Below are 17,277 nucleotides of genomic sequence, written 5' to 3' on the forward strand. Positions count from 1 at the left end.
AAAAAACGTCCAGGAACAATCGATTTCAATTAATTAATATTTTTACACAAAAATTTACAATACACTGGACACTAAACTGGAAGAGTATTTCAGCACGCGTATAATAAATACAATCCCACAAACCATCTATACCGACAACTGTTACACAATAATATAAATTCTTTGGAAAAAATGAAACCAAGAATGGTTTAATCTCAACACACCGCCCATGCAGCTGTGTGAACTTTAAACTTACAATAAAGATTGCGCTTTCGAACCAAAGAAACACCAAAGAACATCACTATTGTAAACTATGCTGCGTCTTCGACTCTCTTATCAATGCTTACACACTTTAAACTCACACTATTCACGCTTCGACTTGGGCATTGGCTGGTGCGGACTAATGCACTCACAAAATATAACTAAACCATCATCAGCTCGCTTGGGCACTCGAGTAGCTGTACCATTTTTTAAGCCACAACTAATTTGTACTTGCATGAAGAATGATGCACACCAAATATTATTCCAATTCCGGCGGTCTGGCCTCTACTGTGTCCTTTGCGCTCTGTTCTGTTCTCCACAGCGGTAACTAAATCACCACAACAACGGCGAAAGTGCGTCCCGCTAATACACACATACAGACACACACATACACAAGCACACCGCGTTAAAATTAGTTTGTTCACACCGGAAGCTCTAACCTATGGACAAACGTACCGTCGTCGTGATTGTCTGCTCCGACAAACGGAACCAGATTCTTCGATTTCTCTCCGTCATTCTCAACTGCATTCTAAGCATGAATGAATGAATGAATGGTGCACGCATTCAGAAAACTGCCCGATGCGCATGCCTAACACTACAACACTACACAACAATCCAAAGGCCGTCGACTTGTGAAGACCTTTGTGGACGTTTGTTGCTGGCGGATATTTGAAACGACACAGATGTCGATCAGCAAACCTATGGAGGGAGTGAGTAATGCCGCACACACTTGCGTACGTACGTACTGGGAATGGTTTTCTTCAGCTGTGTTTTTGTTTTGATTGCTGCTGCCCAAGTAAATAACAAAATCTCCGCCCAACGACTTGGGGAAGACTGTCGGCTCGATCTGTTGGCTCGGGAAAATATTGTAAGCTCTCAACAACAAGCTACAACACTATTTTAAGCACGCGTGCTTCTAAATGAAGAAACCAACCTATCGCACATTTCAACCATCATTGGCTTCAACCCCTATTTGGCGTGACGACCATCAAGCTCTTTATGCATTGGCCGTAGGAACTTTACGTTCTTGAGCAGTAATCGTTTCTACCAGCTATTAACCTGTGTGAGCATCCGGTCCGCTAAACGGAAAAGGGTAAAACGCAATTACAAATCACAATTGAGATGGTTTTACTGGCAGCGCATCCGATTGTGTCTGATTCCGTTTTCCTTCGCCGTGTTTGTCCATTTCAAGGAAAGATAGTAATCATGTAATATTTTAGCCAAATACAAATCCTAATACTAGGACATTTAATATTTGTCTGACATCGCCTCACAACAACAACAACAACAACAAGGGGCAAAGCATCGGGAAAATGAAAGTTTCCTCTATAACACCATCACACCACACTCACAGATTGGTTATGGTTGAAAAAATGCATGCGCTCTCAGATTGGTTGTGATTAAAAAAATTTAAAGTGAAAGTACCACTGTTGCAATGCTCACCTCACCGCTTCTCTCTATACTCTTCAAGCGGGTGGCCAATCCATCCTGACCTATAACGAATTGTTGCAAAAATTCAAAAGCGGTACAAGCATGCACCCACCTCCGCTATTATCTGCGCAAAATGTTTTTGTTGTAGTTGCTGTTGTTCGTTTTACCTTCATTCTTTGTTGTACTTTGTTGTAACCATTTTACCGAAATAATATTTAATCTTCTTTACACAAGTGTCTGGACTAAGCCGTCTAAATAATGTTTTATATCATATTGCAGTTTTAGTTTTTTAACAAATCATGTTGTTATTAGATGGAAACATTTGCACTACTTTGTTGCTATACAGACCAAGTTCAGTAACAAATGAGCGATTCAGTGTCCAGAGGTTTCATTTCTATACCATCTCTTTTGATTGACACATGGCAGCAATGACACGAAGACGCTGCAAGTGAAAAGAAACCCCCTATCATAGCTACACCGCATGTCCATGGTCGTTTCGTTTGGTTTGGTTGTGGTGATCTAGAGATGCATTTCTGAACCGTGGCAAAATCGATGTCACTCGTCATACGAGCTTAGTGGGAATGGGAAGTACTCAATCAATCGAACGATCACCATTCAATAATTAACTGCACCATGCTGCTCTCCGCTTAGATGCTTCACCGATCACCACGCTGACATTTGCACCTGTACCGTTTGGTGCGATCGTGCGATCTCTTCGAAAACAACAACATCCAAAAGCACACACACACTCCCTCTCTCTCACACACACACAAAAACACCGCACGTTACCAAAGTCAGCCAACCATTACGCAATTTCTCCGACTTTCTCATCCGACAAAATATATTCGCACCCTGAACTGGAGTCCAGGAGGGTGTGTGTGAGTGTGATGTGTGTTGTATTGAAGCATACACAACAAAACAGAAAGAAAGCGATGCAAGATCTTACATGCATAAATGACACTCGCCATAAACACGACGATGATAAAATACGCTTGCAGCCACCTGGACCTGATATGTTTTGTTACATCAGCAAAACTGTTTTCATTTGGCATAAAAAAAAACAACTTGTCTGCAACGATGATCACCCAGCACACATCCGTTGGACAGTTTTACCATAAATGTTTTCATTGCTTCCGGTTTTTTAGGCTGGAAACGGTTACGATTGCTACAAAACAAAATGCCGTTACTTCCGTACCATTATTTTTCTTGTTTGGGTGCTGAAGACTACTAAATAGTTTTACATAAGAGGAACCAACACGTCTCAGGAAATAACGTATTAACCAAATTTAAAAACGTTCTCTTAGATACAAAAGAAACATTTTATACAAAAACATATAATCGAATTGTTACTGGGGTTTGAAATAGTGAATCGATGGCAGCATACAGATACAACATGTACCATCTCTTTACAGGGTTTCCAAGCCAGTTTTGAATGTAAACATTGTTACAGGGTTTTGCAAGTCACTTTCGAATGTATGCATAATTATTCACCGCATCCAAGATGTTTTTCAGCAGATGTAAATTGCCTTGATTTCATTTCCTTCACAATAATTTTTAATTTCTTCAGCATGATTTTCAACACTTCACCTGTCAACAACAGGTGATGCGATCCGGCTTCAAACCCCGGTGAAAAACGATGGTAGCAGCCCGTTGAAGTTGAATGTTTGGACCGGTCTGGTGGTACAGTCGTCAACTCGAAAGACTCAATAACGCGCCCATCATGGGTTCAAGTCCCAAATAGACTGTGCTCCCAAACGTATGGCTTGATTATCCTGCTATGGTAATAAGTCACTGAAAGTCAAGCTCACTTCACTAGTGGGTACAGACAGGTCTTGACCGACAACCGGTTGTTGTCCCAAAGAAGGAAGAAGAAAGGATAACAATGTTTACATTCGAAACTGACTTGGCAAACCCTGTATTCATTTCAATGCCGCATATGATAGCATAGACAGGGTAAAACTATACAGCGCTATCTTTTGGAATCTCGGCCAAACTGATAAGGCTAGTTAGAATAACTATGACCAACGGCACTTGCTAGGTGAAGGTGGAAAACTCTAAGGGCCTTTTGCCTTAAGCCTCAGCCACCAAAGGTCTGCGCCAAGGGGCGATCTGGCCTGTCTCCTATTCAACTTGGCGGTAGAGAGGGCCATCCGGTACACGAGAATAGAGACTTTGGGAACCATATTCTATAAGTCAACCCACATCCTGGCATACATTGATGATGTATTTGTTCTCCGTATGGCAAAAGACTTGTGTCCGTAAAGACCCCACGTGTCTTAAAGCTATCTACTGTAGCATCATAAGACCAGTGCTCGAGTATACCACCGTGGTCTGGAACCCCTCGACCCAGCTCCTATCAGATCAACAGGAATCCATCCAACGTAAACTCTCCCGTTATGCAGTTTCCCTACTACCATAAGAACCTGGCTGTTAATAATTATTAACAACCGATTTGCACAGAAGGTGTTGTTCCCTGTAATTGTCGACAGAGGGCGACGCGGTAAATGATTAGTGTGGACAACGTCCAACACTGATCGGGCCGAGTACTCCCGAAGGCTCACGATCGGGGCTACGGGAGAGAAGAAAGTTCACTCTTTCGCCTTGGCCCGAGACAAGTGACGGATTTTTTAGCGTCTCTCAATAAAATTCTAACTAAAAGATAGCTTAAAAACGCTTGTTTTTATTAATAATAATTTACTGCGGGCGAAAGAAAGAGTGCTGTTGATAACGTCTCAACACTGGCTGTTAGCATCCGTCCTATGAGAATTGTCTCATGCTCATTGGCCAGGATAGGCGACAAATTGCTTAGCATCTATTTGTAGCAGGTCTGCTAACTGGTAACATTGACAGCCCTATACTGCTTGAGCTACACGACCTCTACCTATAAGCCCAAACGGTACCACTACGCCCACGACCACTGTTCGCGATCCCCCGTTGTCACACCAATTATGGATCAGGTGACCCTTAACCATCCATGAGCAGTTCGTTCAATGAGGTTTACACACTGTTCGATTTTAACAGTTCGGTACAATCTTTCAAAGGCAGACTGTTCACCAGGCAACCTCAAACATAATGTGAACAATTCTTATTCAATTTTCTGCTATTTCTGTTGCAACATTCATCTATAAGGACCATGATTCTTTATGTCATCATTGATCTGTGGCACTTCTATGTAGCTGAAGCCGGTCAAGGAAACGAGCAGGCGGCAAAGAACCTAGGCTTGTACAACAATCATTCTAACAAAGACCTCTCTACTAAAAAATCCAAACTTACGTAGGAGTGACGTACCGTTAGGCGGACGCAGTTTTAAAGTCGTACAAAATTTCACCTATCTCGGGTCAAAGGTTAGCACCGACAGCGCTGGATGGATGCTGTAAGAAGCTGGCTGTCAACCACTCTTTAGCCTGAGAAAGTAGTTCACCTCAAATAACCTGTCGCAATGGACAAAGCAGCGACTTTATAGTACCAGTACCTTTATAGTACCAGTAATCACATACACCTCTGCGACATGAACACTGTGAAACCTTCTTTGTCGCATTCGAGAAGAAGATGCTCAGAAGGATTTTTGGCCCCTTACATGTGGAAGACCATTGAAGGAGCCGATACATCGACGATCTTGTTGTCGTTCAGCGTATCAAGCTCACCAGGCTCCAGTGTGTTGGTCATGTTATACACATGGATCCAGTCGACCCAGCCCGTAATGTCATTTTAGGCCGTCCACAAGGACAGAGGGGATGTGGTATGCCTAAGTTGAGGTGGAAAGATACCCTGAATGGTTCCACCATCAAGGATTGTAGGATTGTTATCAGTTTATGATCATTTATGTTGTGTTAATAGATAAAAACCTTTTTTTTTTTGTTTGGTTTGGTGAATATTATGAAAGTGATCAAGGTGACAAATGATATAATATCATACGATACATATAAATAAACAATTTTTCTTACTAACTAACTAATCCGGCACTAAAACCCATTTTAGCGGTAGGTCATTCGTTTTTTACACACTATTCATATTCCATTCAAAAATGGGAACCATTAAATACTTCAACAATTCGAATTTGTATCCTATACAGTAGAACCCCTCATAATGAGTTTTGCGTAGTCCAATTTACCATTTTTGCTCCTGACAATAGTTTTTATTAAACAATGTTTAGTATCGAAGCTCTTATATGCCTCAGCAATAATCAAAATTAAATTAATGCACAAAAACGCATCAGGAACACAAATTGTATTGCTCCTTATGCGAACTATTACGCGTTAATCTTCTTCATTGGCAACAACAACCGTTGCCGGTTAAAGGCCTGCCTTTACTACCACCACTAGTGGGCTTAGCTTTCAGTCAGTGTCTTACTGGTTTACACATAGCAGGATAGTCAGTCCTACTATGGGAGCACGGTCCAATCGGGGCTTGAATCCATGATGGGTATGTAGTTAAGTTGTACGAGTTGACGACTATACCACCAGACTAACTTCATTCAACTCGGTAATAGAGCTGGTTAAATTGGGTTTGAGCATTAATATTTGCTCGTTAAGCTCGGATTCAGCGGAGATTCACAATGAAATGCATTTCATTTATTATTTCAACATGTTGTATAATCTAAATACCTGGGGAACATAATTTCTTCTTTTTTTTTTTTGGTGTACGATAAGCCATATTCTGACTAATAATTCATGAAATTCAGAAAAAAAATGCAGAAATACACGTTTAATTTCACTCGCGCTTTAACCCTGACTTTATGCAAAAAAACTCGCAACGCACTAATAGCTTTCTCTAACTCTATCTCCAGTAAGTAACTCATATGATTGCTATATTGTGCAATAGTTGTTCATACCTTTTTGACAATGATTTGGCATCAGATATTTACGGCTAGAGAAGGAATTTAGTTAATCTTCAAATAATGAAGATTCTATTATCATTATGATTTGTTTGCACTGCATTTTACCATTTTTACAAAATAAGAGTAATTATAATAGTTTTGTCTTATTCGATAGAAGTGTGATTCAACACATTCATGTAACGTACATTCATCATCCATATATCAATGTGTTTGTAGAAAATACAAAATACTACGCCATTTATTGCTTCATATCACATATATTACATCTTCTACAACATTTTTCATACAGATCCTGTTGTGTGATACAACAGCCACAGATAGAAAAGGAAAATTTCTCTAACACCACTACCAGTGCAAATAAAGATTGACTGTGTGTTGCACGAGGATAGAAAGCGACAACAGTGACCAGACCATGGCAATAAAAAACAAGTTTTCCCTAGCACTGCACACGCGAAAAGTGGTGCATTCGTATATCAAAAGGAGTTTATCATCACTCAATATATCCATTATATCGCCATGACATGACAGCAGCGTGTTTGGATTCATCCATCAACATCTCTGCTTACTCCACTATTTCAGTCCTCTGTTGTTTTTTTTTCGTTGTGCTTAGCAGCTAGTCTTCAAGTGCAATGAAAAATACTCTCGCCTTTAGCATGTGTTAATGTTAGTGGGTGTATTGGAAATGAAATGCTTCTGTTTACGTATAGCTCATATTTGATGTTATTTCAATAGGATCAATTTTCTAACAAAATAAATAGAATTTAATAAATAATAGATTTATTTACGCTAGATATATGTTAAGTCAATAACGTTGCTTGGCCCTTGTTATCCGTGTATTTGAAATGCCGATTAACAAAATAGTATTGTTTGTATGTGTTGGTCTGCGTATTGTGAATGTCAAAGATAAATCAGTTAAACAAATAGAAAAAAAACAACAACGAACAAATGCGATAATTACACAAGATAAAATTGCAGATAAGATACAATCAAATAAAGCCATGCACGTTTTGTTTCATTCCACCAACCCAAAAGCGTTACTTTCATTTACCCCACGCAATCGAAAATAATTACGAGAATTCTTCATGCCTTGCTGTTTTAATAGCCCAAACACACTAATAACTAAACACAATTTGCACAACTATGAAAAGATATGGCACATTGTTTATGTTTATCTCTACATTATGTTTATACTAGTTGTTAGTTAGTAGTGAACAGATAAAAAAATAATCATTTGAACTCAAATCGGTCCACCGGTCGATGTTACTAGACCCAAAAGATTCCCTTAAAATTATATTAAAATTGCCAAACATTAGTATCATTTAGGCACATCGCTTCATCATGATGAAACTCATGTTCCGGAAATAAGCAATGTACGAAAGGCAACACACAACGATCAACGTTGGTTATTCTTCGCCAACTCTCGATTTTGTTTCAGATTTTTGTTCTCTTGCGCACATCCTCTCTTCAGCAACATAATGTACTTTTTTTCTCACTGCACTGTGGCGGTGGTCTCACGGAAGTCTCTCAACATAGCACAACTTAAAACATCTTGTATCTCGCTCCTGATGCTGCTAACAATGGATTAAATCGATTTTTGATGCTGTGTTTTTTCTACCCTTATATTTCATAACACATCTTGAGTTGTACTATAATAATTGCAAATAGCAAACTCTGAAACCATTGTAAAACACGGTCAAAATCATACAATTCTTGAAATGCCTTTTGCGCTTCAAAAGTAGCATTCGTAGGAAATAGTCGATCAAAAAACCATCCGCAATTATATTGCAATCTGTGAAATAGGTTCCAAGTGAAACCTTCATAATTTTAACATAAAAATTGAATAATGATTTTCCTATTCTTTCTTTATATATTTTCTTAATCTTCAAAGGCTTCATGTTTCCGGATAAAACCTGCTGTCAACTCTCGCACAGCATCAAAGCACGATGTAAATGTTCGCATGCACAGATTTGCCGTTACCATTTGTGCTCGGGAAACAGTCAATCAGATTGAAAGTAATTTGAGAGGCATCATTTACGACGTAGAATATCAATTTACTTTTTGGGCAAGCTCATTTTTGCCATTTTACCACAGCACCGTTTCATTCAATCGTTTGATTATACCGATCGGTCTATTTTTAAACTCCAAACTACGATTACTTTGCACAACCGCACACAACAACAGTTACCAACTAGCACTTAAACGTGCATTACATTTTCTGACACTCAGGTTTTTCTATTTCAACGCAATGGTTTCGATCTTTAACAGCACAGTTGCACCAATCATCATACAGGATGCCTCTGTATCATTATTGTTATCATTGACATTATCAAAATACTGCTGTAATCACCAAACTTGCACCACACAAAGGATTAGAGATTTTCCAATCGGCACGCCCGTTACGTTTTTCTCGACTCGTTGTGCTCTTGAAGCAACATCCTCATTGAGCAGAATTTTCCGTAGCAATCCAGCTGTGAGAGAGCTTTTCTGTTGTATTCCTGAGCCTACTACTGACTCTGAGCTGAGGAAGTGACGTCGTACTGCTGGATGCTGTTTATTCAAGCCAAGGGCCTTCCAGTGAGCGTGAAGTACAATTTGGTATACAATAAAACCAACCCATGCTATGCTGCTAGGCAAATTTATTGCTCACTGCCAATTCGAATCCAGGCTGAGAGAGGCAGAGAGACAGGCAGAATAAAAACACACATTTCCTGACAAACACTCACTACTATGAGCCCTTTCTTCAACACAGCGCAATTGGTCAAAATATTTGTCTTTCAAAAGAATATTGCTAACAATAACAATAAGGCATAACTTTCACAACAATCAGTTTAGATTAGAAGACATATTTTCGTTGCTATTGATTACACGCAAAACATAACACTTTGAAACTGTTTGCAATCAACTTAAACACTTTACACTTTCTTTCATTCGCACTTTCTTAATCTTATACATCGGAGTCCACATGAACACCCTAAGTTTGTTATTTGCTTATATTTCCTGTTTTAACTTCTACATTCCAATGCGAAAAAGAACACAGAACATTGCGAAACGCCGCTAAACTTTACCGGACACAAAGCTTAAGGAAAGAATCGCATGGCTTCGACACACAAGCGCAACACCAACCACCAGCTTCCGTGTTTTCATGGAAACAATAACCTACTCTGTTTCAAACACGACCTCCACCAACTTCATCGAACAACGTTCCGCTTCAACTAATGCGTGTGCGTGAGAGATGGTGTCTCTACATTTTCTCTCATATGCTCGCTATGTTTCGCTAACGCCGAAGAGACGAAGGTGTACGTGAGCACGGTTTATGTTGCGATGCATGGACCTTTGTTAAATTGGTATATGTGCGTTGCGTGACTAGCGAGTGTGAGTTATATCGCAACCTACAATACCGCACAAACACAAACGCAGTCTGTCCGAAAACATGCAGCCAACACCATCTTGAGCATTAAACCACACCGCATAAACCCAAAAGCAATATTTAAATCAAACGGCAGGGGATGTGGCCGATCGCTGTGCTTTTACTAAAAACAGAAATCGGTCCCTACAATTTGGAAACAAACAAAAAAACACATTTCAAAGGTTTTCCATTTCTATTCGCGTAATGCTACTCAATAATTTATATTAACACGTAACACGCTGATGTTTATCAACAAATGACTGTTGCGCTTTTAGTATTTGTGTTTCGGCTTTCCTCACCCTTTCCCGTTTTCATTCTCTGAAATTATGTGCAAAACACCATGACTAGTCAATTTTTTGTCAATTGATGTATGTTATGTTTCTTCAATTTCTACAACCTATTTATAGATATAAATTTTCTATAACTATATTATTTTATACCCTATTATTGAAGACGGAAGCTAGCATATTTAGCAATAACATGCTTTATATTTCGCATATAATAAATAATAATACTTTTAATGACTTTTTAATGGTTGTTCTCGAGTATTTGTAATTTACAGTTTAATTTTCCATGGTCATCTTGCCTGAGAAATACACAGTATCCCTGACGGACCCATGGTACACCCGTCAACTCGCATTGTGCAACAACAACCTCATCATGGGTTCAAGACCCACTTTGGACCATGTCCCCCCCCCCATACCTTTTATTTACTATCCTGCTGAGGATAATCAACAAATCATTTGAGAGACAAACCCATTAGTAACGATACAACAAGGGCGCCTTATCTTGACCGAAAACGGTTGTAACGCCAAAGAAGAAAAATTAATTATTTTTTTACCGGTAAAATGTTGGGAGACCTGGAGACCAACCGTCCTGCGCAGGATAGAATGTCCTGCGTATGGCGAGCTCGATACACACGGGACCTGAATACATGACGGATATGATGTGAAGTCGTAGGGCTTCACGGCTATATTTGTATCACGGGACCCGAAGCAACGATTTCAGCAAATTAATAATGTTTTGGATAGTGTTTATAAAACCTCCTTGAAAATAAACGGAGATTATACGGCAATTGACGAAATTGACGGTGCAGCTGCATCGGATGATATGCATTTTGCACTTTGTTCCGCAGTCATTTGATACAAGATCCATCACAGAGGCGAATGCTCCATCAAAAAATGAGTAATAAAAATTAAAATCCATTTTTCATCACCGTATTGCGAAAGCATTTGCACAGCACTCTAGATTCTTTATAACATCGCAACAGACATGCTTTCTCGCTCTGCTAAACAAACATTTACATGTGTTAGATCAGGCATGCATATCGAAATTTTGTTGATTAAGTAGGGGAGGGGGAAGAGTTTACTCTCGTTTTCGCTCTTTGTAATACTTTTCCTTTTTTTGTTGCTATTCTTTTTTGATTCTTTGTCGAAAAATGCTGAGACGACCTTAAATTATGAAACCTCGCGTTTTCAAGTCAATAGTCAAGAAATATTTGTTAGTTTTTAGTGCATGTAAAACGTGTTTCTACAATGTTTTTATTTTTTTTTTCGCTCCTTTTTTTGTTTTAGAACAATTTTGATTGACATGTTTAAAGTGTTCATGTTTGAACACAAATTTGTTATTGAAATAATTTTTAAATCTATTTACCAATTTATGAAAATCAGTATAATACATGATTGATCATATCCCAACCACTTCCATTCGTACTATTAATTCAACGAGCCATTGAATCCATATTAAGCAAAAACAATCAGCCACGTTCAGCTAGACTTGACCGATGCGGGAACGATCGAAGCGGTTTGTCCAAAATCACAAAAAAAAAGTTTTTTTCCTAGGATGCTTTTAGAAGATGTTGCTACTTTGTACACGTATTATTTAGCAGGATATTCATGAATAAAATTAAAACAACCGTTGTAGCTAGGCACCAGCAACTATCGTTCCTCTTCGATCGAGTTTGGGATATATATAGTGGCTGATTGTATAGATTTATTGTAAAATAAACTAAACATGCCTTTTATAACCATCCTTACCGTAAGAATAGTCTTAACAAAATGGAATAAAACAATCAAAAATGTCCATTTAAATAAATTTGATACAAGCACATTCACATCATTACAAAGGCACAAGTTGAAGTGATAGTGTGTTGAGAACCTACTCTGCCATTTATTCATTTCACCAACAAAAAACATTGTTTAATTGTGCAAGTCGCAGCAAAAAATACATTCTTTGTTGCCTTCACATGAATCGCTTCACGTATTTGTTTTTCTACCTCACTTAACGGTATTGTTTATGTTTTGGTAACTTTATGTATACATTTTTTTTATTGCATATGCCAAGGCTAACAAACATTATACCCCCTTGCTTGTAATTGTACCAAAGACAGCGAAAATAACACACAAGTCTCTGTAAACCGTCCCTGCCATACATATGATAAAACTGTGGCATGTATGCATGTAGGTAGTAATCCATGCAGAACTATGGACTGCTTACAACAGATATTTTTATAATGTAATATCCAGTCCAATGCAATCTATCTTACATTTAAGTAGCCAATACGGCCATTGCAAGAGAAATTTACACATTAAATAAACACATATTTTTTCATTCAAACGATACATGCTTGATTTACACCCATTACAGCTAGACCACCTCCACCAACAATTGTCATCGTCGTCATCGATAATGCACCACTTGTGTGAATGCATTCTAACAGACTAATTTAGGTCTTTTTCAGGTCACAGATCGAGATCACGCCCCTAAAGCAGTCCAATATAACACGTAGAGCACCAAGCACCCTTAAAAGAGATAAGCATGGAAACTCATTGAAACAAAGCAATTTAACTTGATTGACTCAAATGTTATGCTGAGCAGCTTAAATTCAGTCCATCCCTATCCCAGACGCATGGATACTGCATTCCCCTTCGAACTCTGAGCCAAACAAAATCAACGTTAAGCGCATTTTCATGAGATAATGGGGGCCTGTACTTGTAAGGAACTGGTGTTGATGTTCGTGGACCAATCTTTAAAAAATCACTTGGTACGTATTCATGAAACACCACAAAGTTACATGAATGTAACATTTTTCAAACTTTGAATTAATTTATTATGATATTAATATTTCTTTTTAATGTATTATTGTACTGTTTGTATAATAATCAGTAATACAAGCACAAAATTCAAAAAAATATATAAAAATCATTTTCAGGTCAACTACACCGTGTAAATGTCCTCAAATGTGTTGTTTTACACAAGCGTTTCGAAAATAAAAAAAATACATCTGAACCAAAACACTGATTACACGTTCAAAAACGAGCAAACTTGTCATTTTTATGCTTGTCGGTGACTTCAACTTCAATGTTTTACGCTGTTATCAGTGGATTGTGCTTTACAAAAACTGAATTCTATTCCTCAGTGACTCTTTAACCCTGATAATGAGTTCAGCATTAAGCTTACTTACATGTAATTATTCTTTCCCGGGGTTTGGATCGATTTTTTATAGCCTGTACAATTTAAGATTCTTATGAAGAGCTCGAGTATATATGTCAAAGAGATTATCAAACGTATTCAAGTTAATATTATAATAAAGTGTAGTGTAGAATAGTAAAATACTAATATTTTTGAGTTTAGTTCAACGAAGTCTAAAAAGCTATATATTCCGGAAAATACATAACATGTTGATGTTGTAATTTTTTTCCATACATAAATAAAGTGTAACAATAATAGTGTTTTTATATTACTTACTATTGAACAAGTTCAGCTTTCTTGTAGAACCCAGTCGCCTGATCGGGCTTTTGATGTCTACATCGTTCTCGTCCATCATCGTGACTCCATTCATGTCGGCGTTTTTTTATTCGACTTAACACTTCAAATGACCCGATGTTAAATCAGAATCAGAGTGTAGCAAAGCACAATTGTCATAGACACACACTGATACAAACACGATTTACGAGGATCACAAACTATACTTTCAAAATCATTACAATTTTTAAAATTGTGGTGTACAATATTCACTATTCGTTTTTCGAACCTATGCACTTACTTCAATTCCAATGCGCTACAAACAATATTTATCCAATTCCAATCATTTGGCGGCTTATAACGCAACTGGAGTTGTCAGTAAAATTTTCACAACTTGACGGAGAAATTACGCTTCACATTAAATGTTCACTAAACTTTCGAGCCCTAAAATACTATTTCACTGTTTAGGTAGAAGAAAAAAATAAATTGATAATATTATTTAAAACGTATGTTATATATACACAAAACGCAACAAACAATTCAGAGGTCTCAATTACTGCTTTTATCACTAATGAATGCACTAATCATCACTTATGAGATTGTAGTAATTGTAGAAGACACCGCGTGAGTCCAAACTGTTGGCCTCGCCATGGACCGCCATCACTTTGCCCTCATGAACCTATTCCACGGATGATGTAGGCGGTTGTAATAGAAACAAAAACACCGAGCAAGCGTATGCAAAGTGTCGATCGGTTTACGATCGGCGCATAAATTTTCACCACCCTCTTACGCCCACATGCGCTGTGAATGCTTTGCTGTGCACGCCAGAGAAGGTGATGTTTGTATTTATTGCTCGATCCACCTTCACCAGCTTCACCTCTTCATATCGTCGATATTGCTCGACGGAGCGGATCCAGAAGCTCGAGCAGGTTGTTAGCACAACCTACTATACCACGGAACAACATCTTGCAACTTAGCACACGGAAACCAGGAACAATTTGTGTGCTGTTACTGAATAATCTGCAAGACAATTTTCGACAGGTATTTTTCCCGTTTTTCACACAGGAACACCGAGTTGAAACTATTTAACACACACGCACGCACACAAAACTATTTTAGAAAAAAAGGCAACAGCAACGCCACCATCTTTTCCGATGCAAGATTATACAATTCACGCTACAAACAGATTCACTTTCTCACCGCTTACTGCTCGCAGTGGCGAAGCCGAACGAAATCGAAGTATACGAGATATTTTGCCAGACTACTAAAAGTGTGCCGAGCTTGCGCATACAACAGCATGGCCGTCTTGCTCTCAATCCGAACTGATCGTCGCTCTCGGCATTTCTCGTTGTATTCCGTTCACTCTCTGTAGGATGGAGCCCCACTAGCTGCACGCATCTTGTAACTCCCACATTTCTTTCTCACGGAACTCCTCCAAATGGCCGATATTCGATGACGTAATTGAACCCTCAGTTCATCGTCATTTTTTCTCCTCTCAGGTCGCTTCACACACAACCAACATATATACTGCTTCTATCGATCCTACTTAAGTAACTGACAGAACGCTTCGCTGCACAGCAAGCGATAACACAACACACACGCACATAAGCTGAAATGTACAGCCTTTCTAAAGATCAGGCAAGCGGTTTACATTGATGATAAGGACAATTGTTGTATGTTTCTAGCAGTTTCCCGTATCACAAATTTTGATTGAGTGTTTTTTTTTATGATAGAGCGACAACAGGAACATAAATCAGTTTCATCGTCGCAAATTGTAAATTAACGATCGATTTTTGTTTCGTTGTTGCGAAACTAATGAGTCATTTGCTTACTTAAACGACTGGACGCCACTAGTACCTGAAAAGAAGGATATAAGTTAAGTTACTGACGAGTTGTTACCGCCATTTATTTTTAATAGATAAATATTACTTATAGCATTGCATTTTTCATGAAACTTTAATTAAAACGTATGAATGATGAACCAGTGACTATGGATTAATGTAACATTGCTCCTGCTAAAACAGACGTGGGCTGACATCGAGTCAAACTGTAGCCTTCTTCTCAAACAAAGCTATACAAACATCCAGCCCTTTGAAAGGAATTAGGCAAGCTTAGACCGTATAAACTGTTTTGATAATTAAAACAATAAAGCGTTTAAAGGCAGGACACACTTACATATATACATGTCTACCCCCCCAAATGCTGTTGCCTAGAAAAATCTTCAACTAAATTCAAAACATCGAACACAACTGGCATATTGATGCAAATGCAGTTCGCTAAATTAAATGTCACTCGACTACACACTACACTTTTGAAAAGGCAACACAACCATAATTGCTTGCTTGCTTCTCTTTTCTTGTGCGACACTTTTCGGTAGAACAGAGCTCTACAAAACAACCGGTCCAATATTCATAATTTCCTTAAAATTCTAAAAAAAGAACGCTACACCGTTTACTTGTGTTTGTCAACGCAGCCACGACACACACAGCGCGCAGCACCAGCACAACTAACCGTCCCATGGTGCATTGACAGAGGTCTTTTACACACAAAACACTCACAACACCCGGCACATAGAACCGCTGCTTCAACAAATGTTGTCCGCGGCATTAGCTCCCCTTTGTTTCCCGACCATGTGCAGAACGAATCTTACCATTCCTCACGCTCCATCCAGCGCACGGTTGTCGTGGTCGTGCAGGAGAACATTGCGTAAACCGGTTTTCACCAGACGCGCCCGCGATGTCGTCGCCATGGCTCTCTCTCTCTACAACGCAACGTCCTGCTGCTACCGTTGCCAACTATTAGATATTTTTCTTTTTTATACGTGTGCCTGTCTCCACCGACGCGACGACTGACGACTTCCGTCCGGATGAATGCGACTCAGACGCCTCGTGAATGAGAATCGCAGTGCAAATCACGATGAAGTCTAGCAGGATCGTCTCCTTGCGGACATTGGCGCGATAGATTTATGCACAAACATACTGATAGAGCAACACACCTCTGGTGTACACTATCTGTCCTCTGTGCTAGCGTGCAGTCACCTTTGGCATAACCAAGACCAAGCGTCTTCTAGGAAACTTTCGTATCGTGCCGACAAACCGAACTACGCATAGACGATATCTTCTATTTGTCCAATGTAAGTTCAGCATTCTGTTCTGATCCTCGGCATGGGTGGGACACATGGAACATGCGACTGTCGTTGGCAGAGTGTGTCCCCTCAATCTAATCATTGGGTGGTAGACACAACTATCGGGAATTACCTTTTACCTTAATTAAGAAATTCCCAATAGATTTGCTATCGTCGCTAATCGCAAATTGAATCTTGGACTATCGTTACAAAGGTCACACCTATTATTGTTTCTTTTTTTCACATTATGGGCGTTGGGCCGTTCGTTGGTACAATCCTCGAGTCTACTACCTTTAAAAAAACATGTCCATAGTGTATCCAATTTTCAAAGGTACTGAGTCCTTCGTATGCAAGATGTACAGCAGGAGCGCTGTGGTAGAACCAGTCAGTCAGACTACTACGATTGTTGTGCCCAATATGACGAAGGATGTTCAATTAGCTCACATTAGTTTGCTTTCACGTCTGACCACAATCGCTTCACAATCGAAATAGTGT

General features: G+C 39.0%; 1 protein-coding gene across 15 annotated transcripts in view; it reads right to left on the reverse strand.

Annotated features, from left to right (window-relative positions):
* LOC1278454 (SLIT-ROBO Rho GTPase-activating protein 1) overlaps positions 1 to 17,277 on the reverse strand; it is a 33,419-nt gene that overhangs the window by 13,655 nt on the left and 2,487 nt on the right. For 2 of the 15 annotated variants that reach the window (XM_061651178.1, XM_061651188.1), the window contains exons 2-3: positions 15,491 to 15,515; positions 13,662 to 14,118 (exon numbers count right to left, since the gene is read on the reverse strand). In XM_061651178.1, coding sequence (XP_061507162.1) covers positions 13,662 to 13,755 — 94 coding nt within the window. In that variant the 5' untranslated portion in view covers positions 13,756 to 14,118; positions 15,491 to 15,515. The other 13 variants (XM_061651181.1, XM_061651179.1, XM_061651183.1 and 10 more) reach the window with 13 other exon arrangements.

This window comes from Anopheles gambiae, chromosome 2, assembly GCF_943734735.2.
Source record: "Anopheles gambiae chromosome 2, idAnoGambNW_F1_1, whole genome shotgun sequence".
Lineage (NCBI taxonomy): Eukaryota > Metazoa > Arthropoda > Insecta > Diptera > Culicidae > Anopheles > Anopheles gambiae.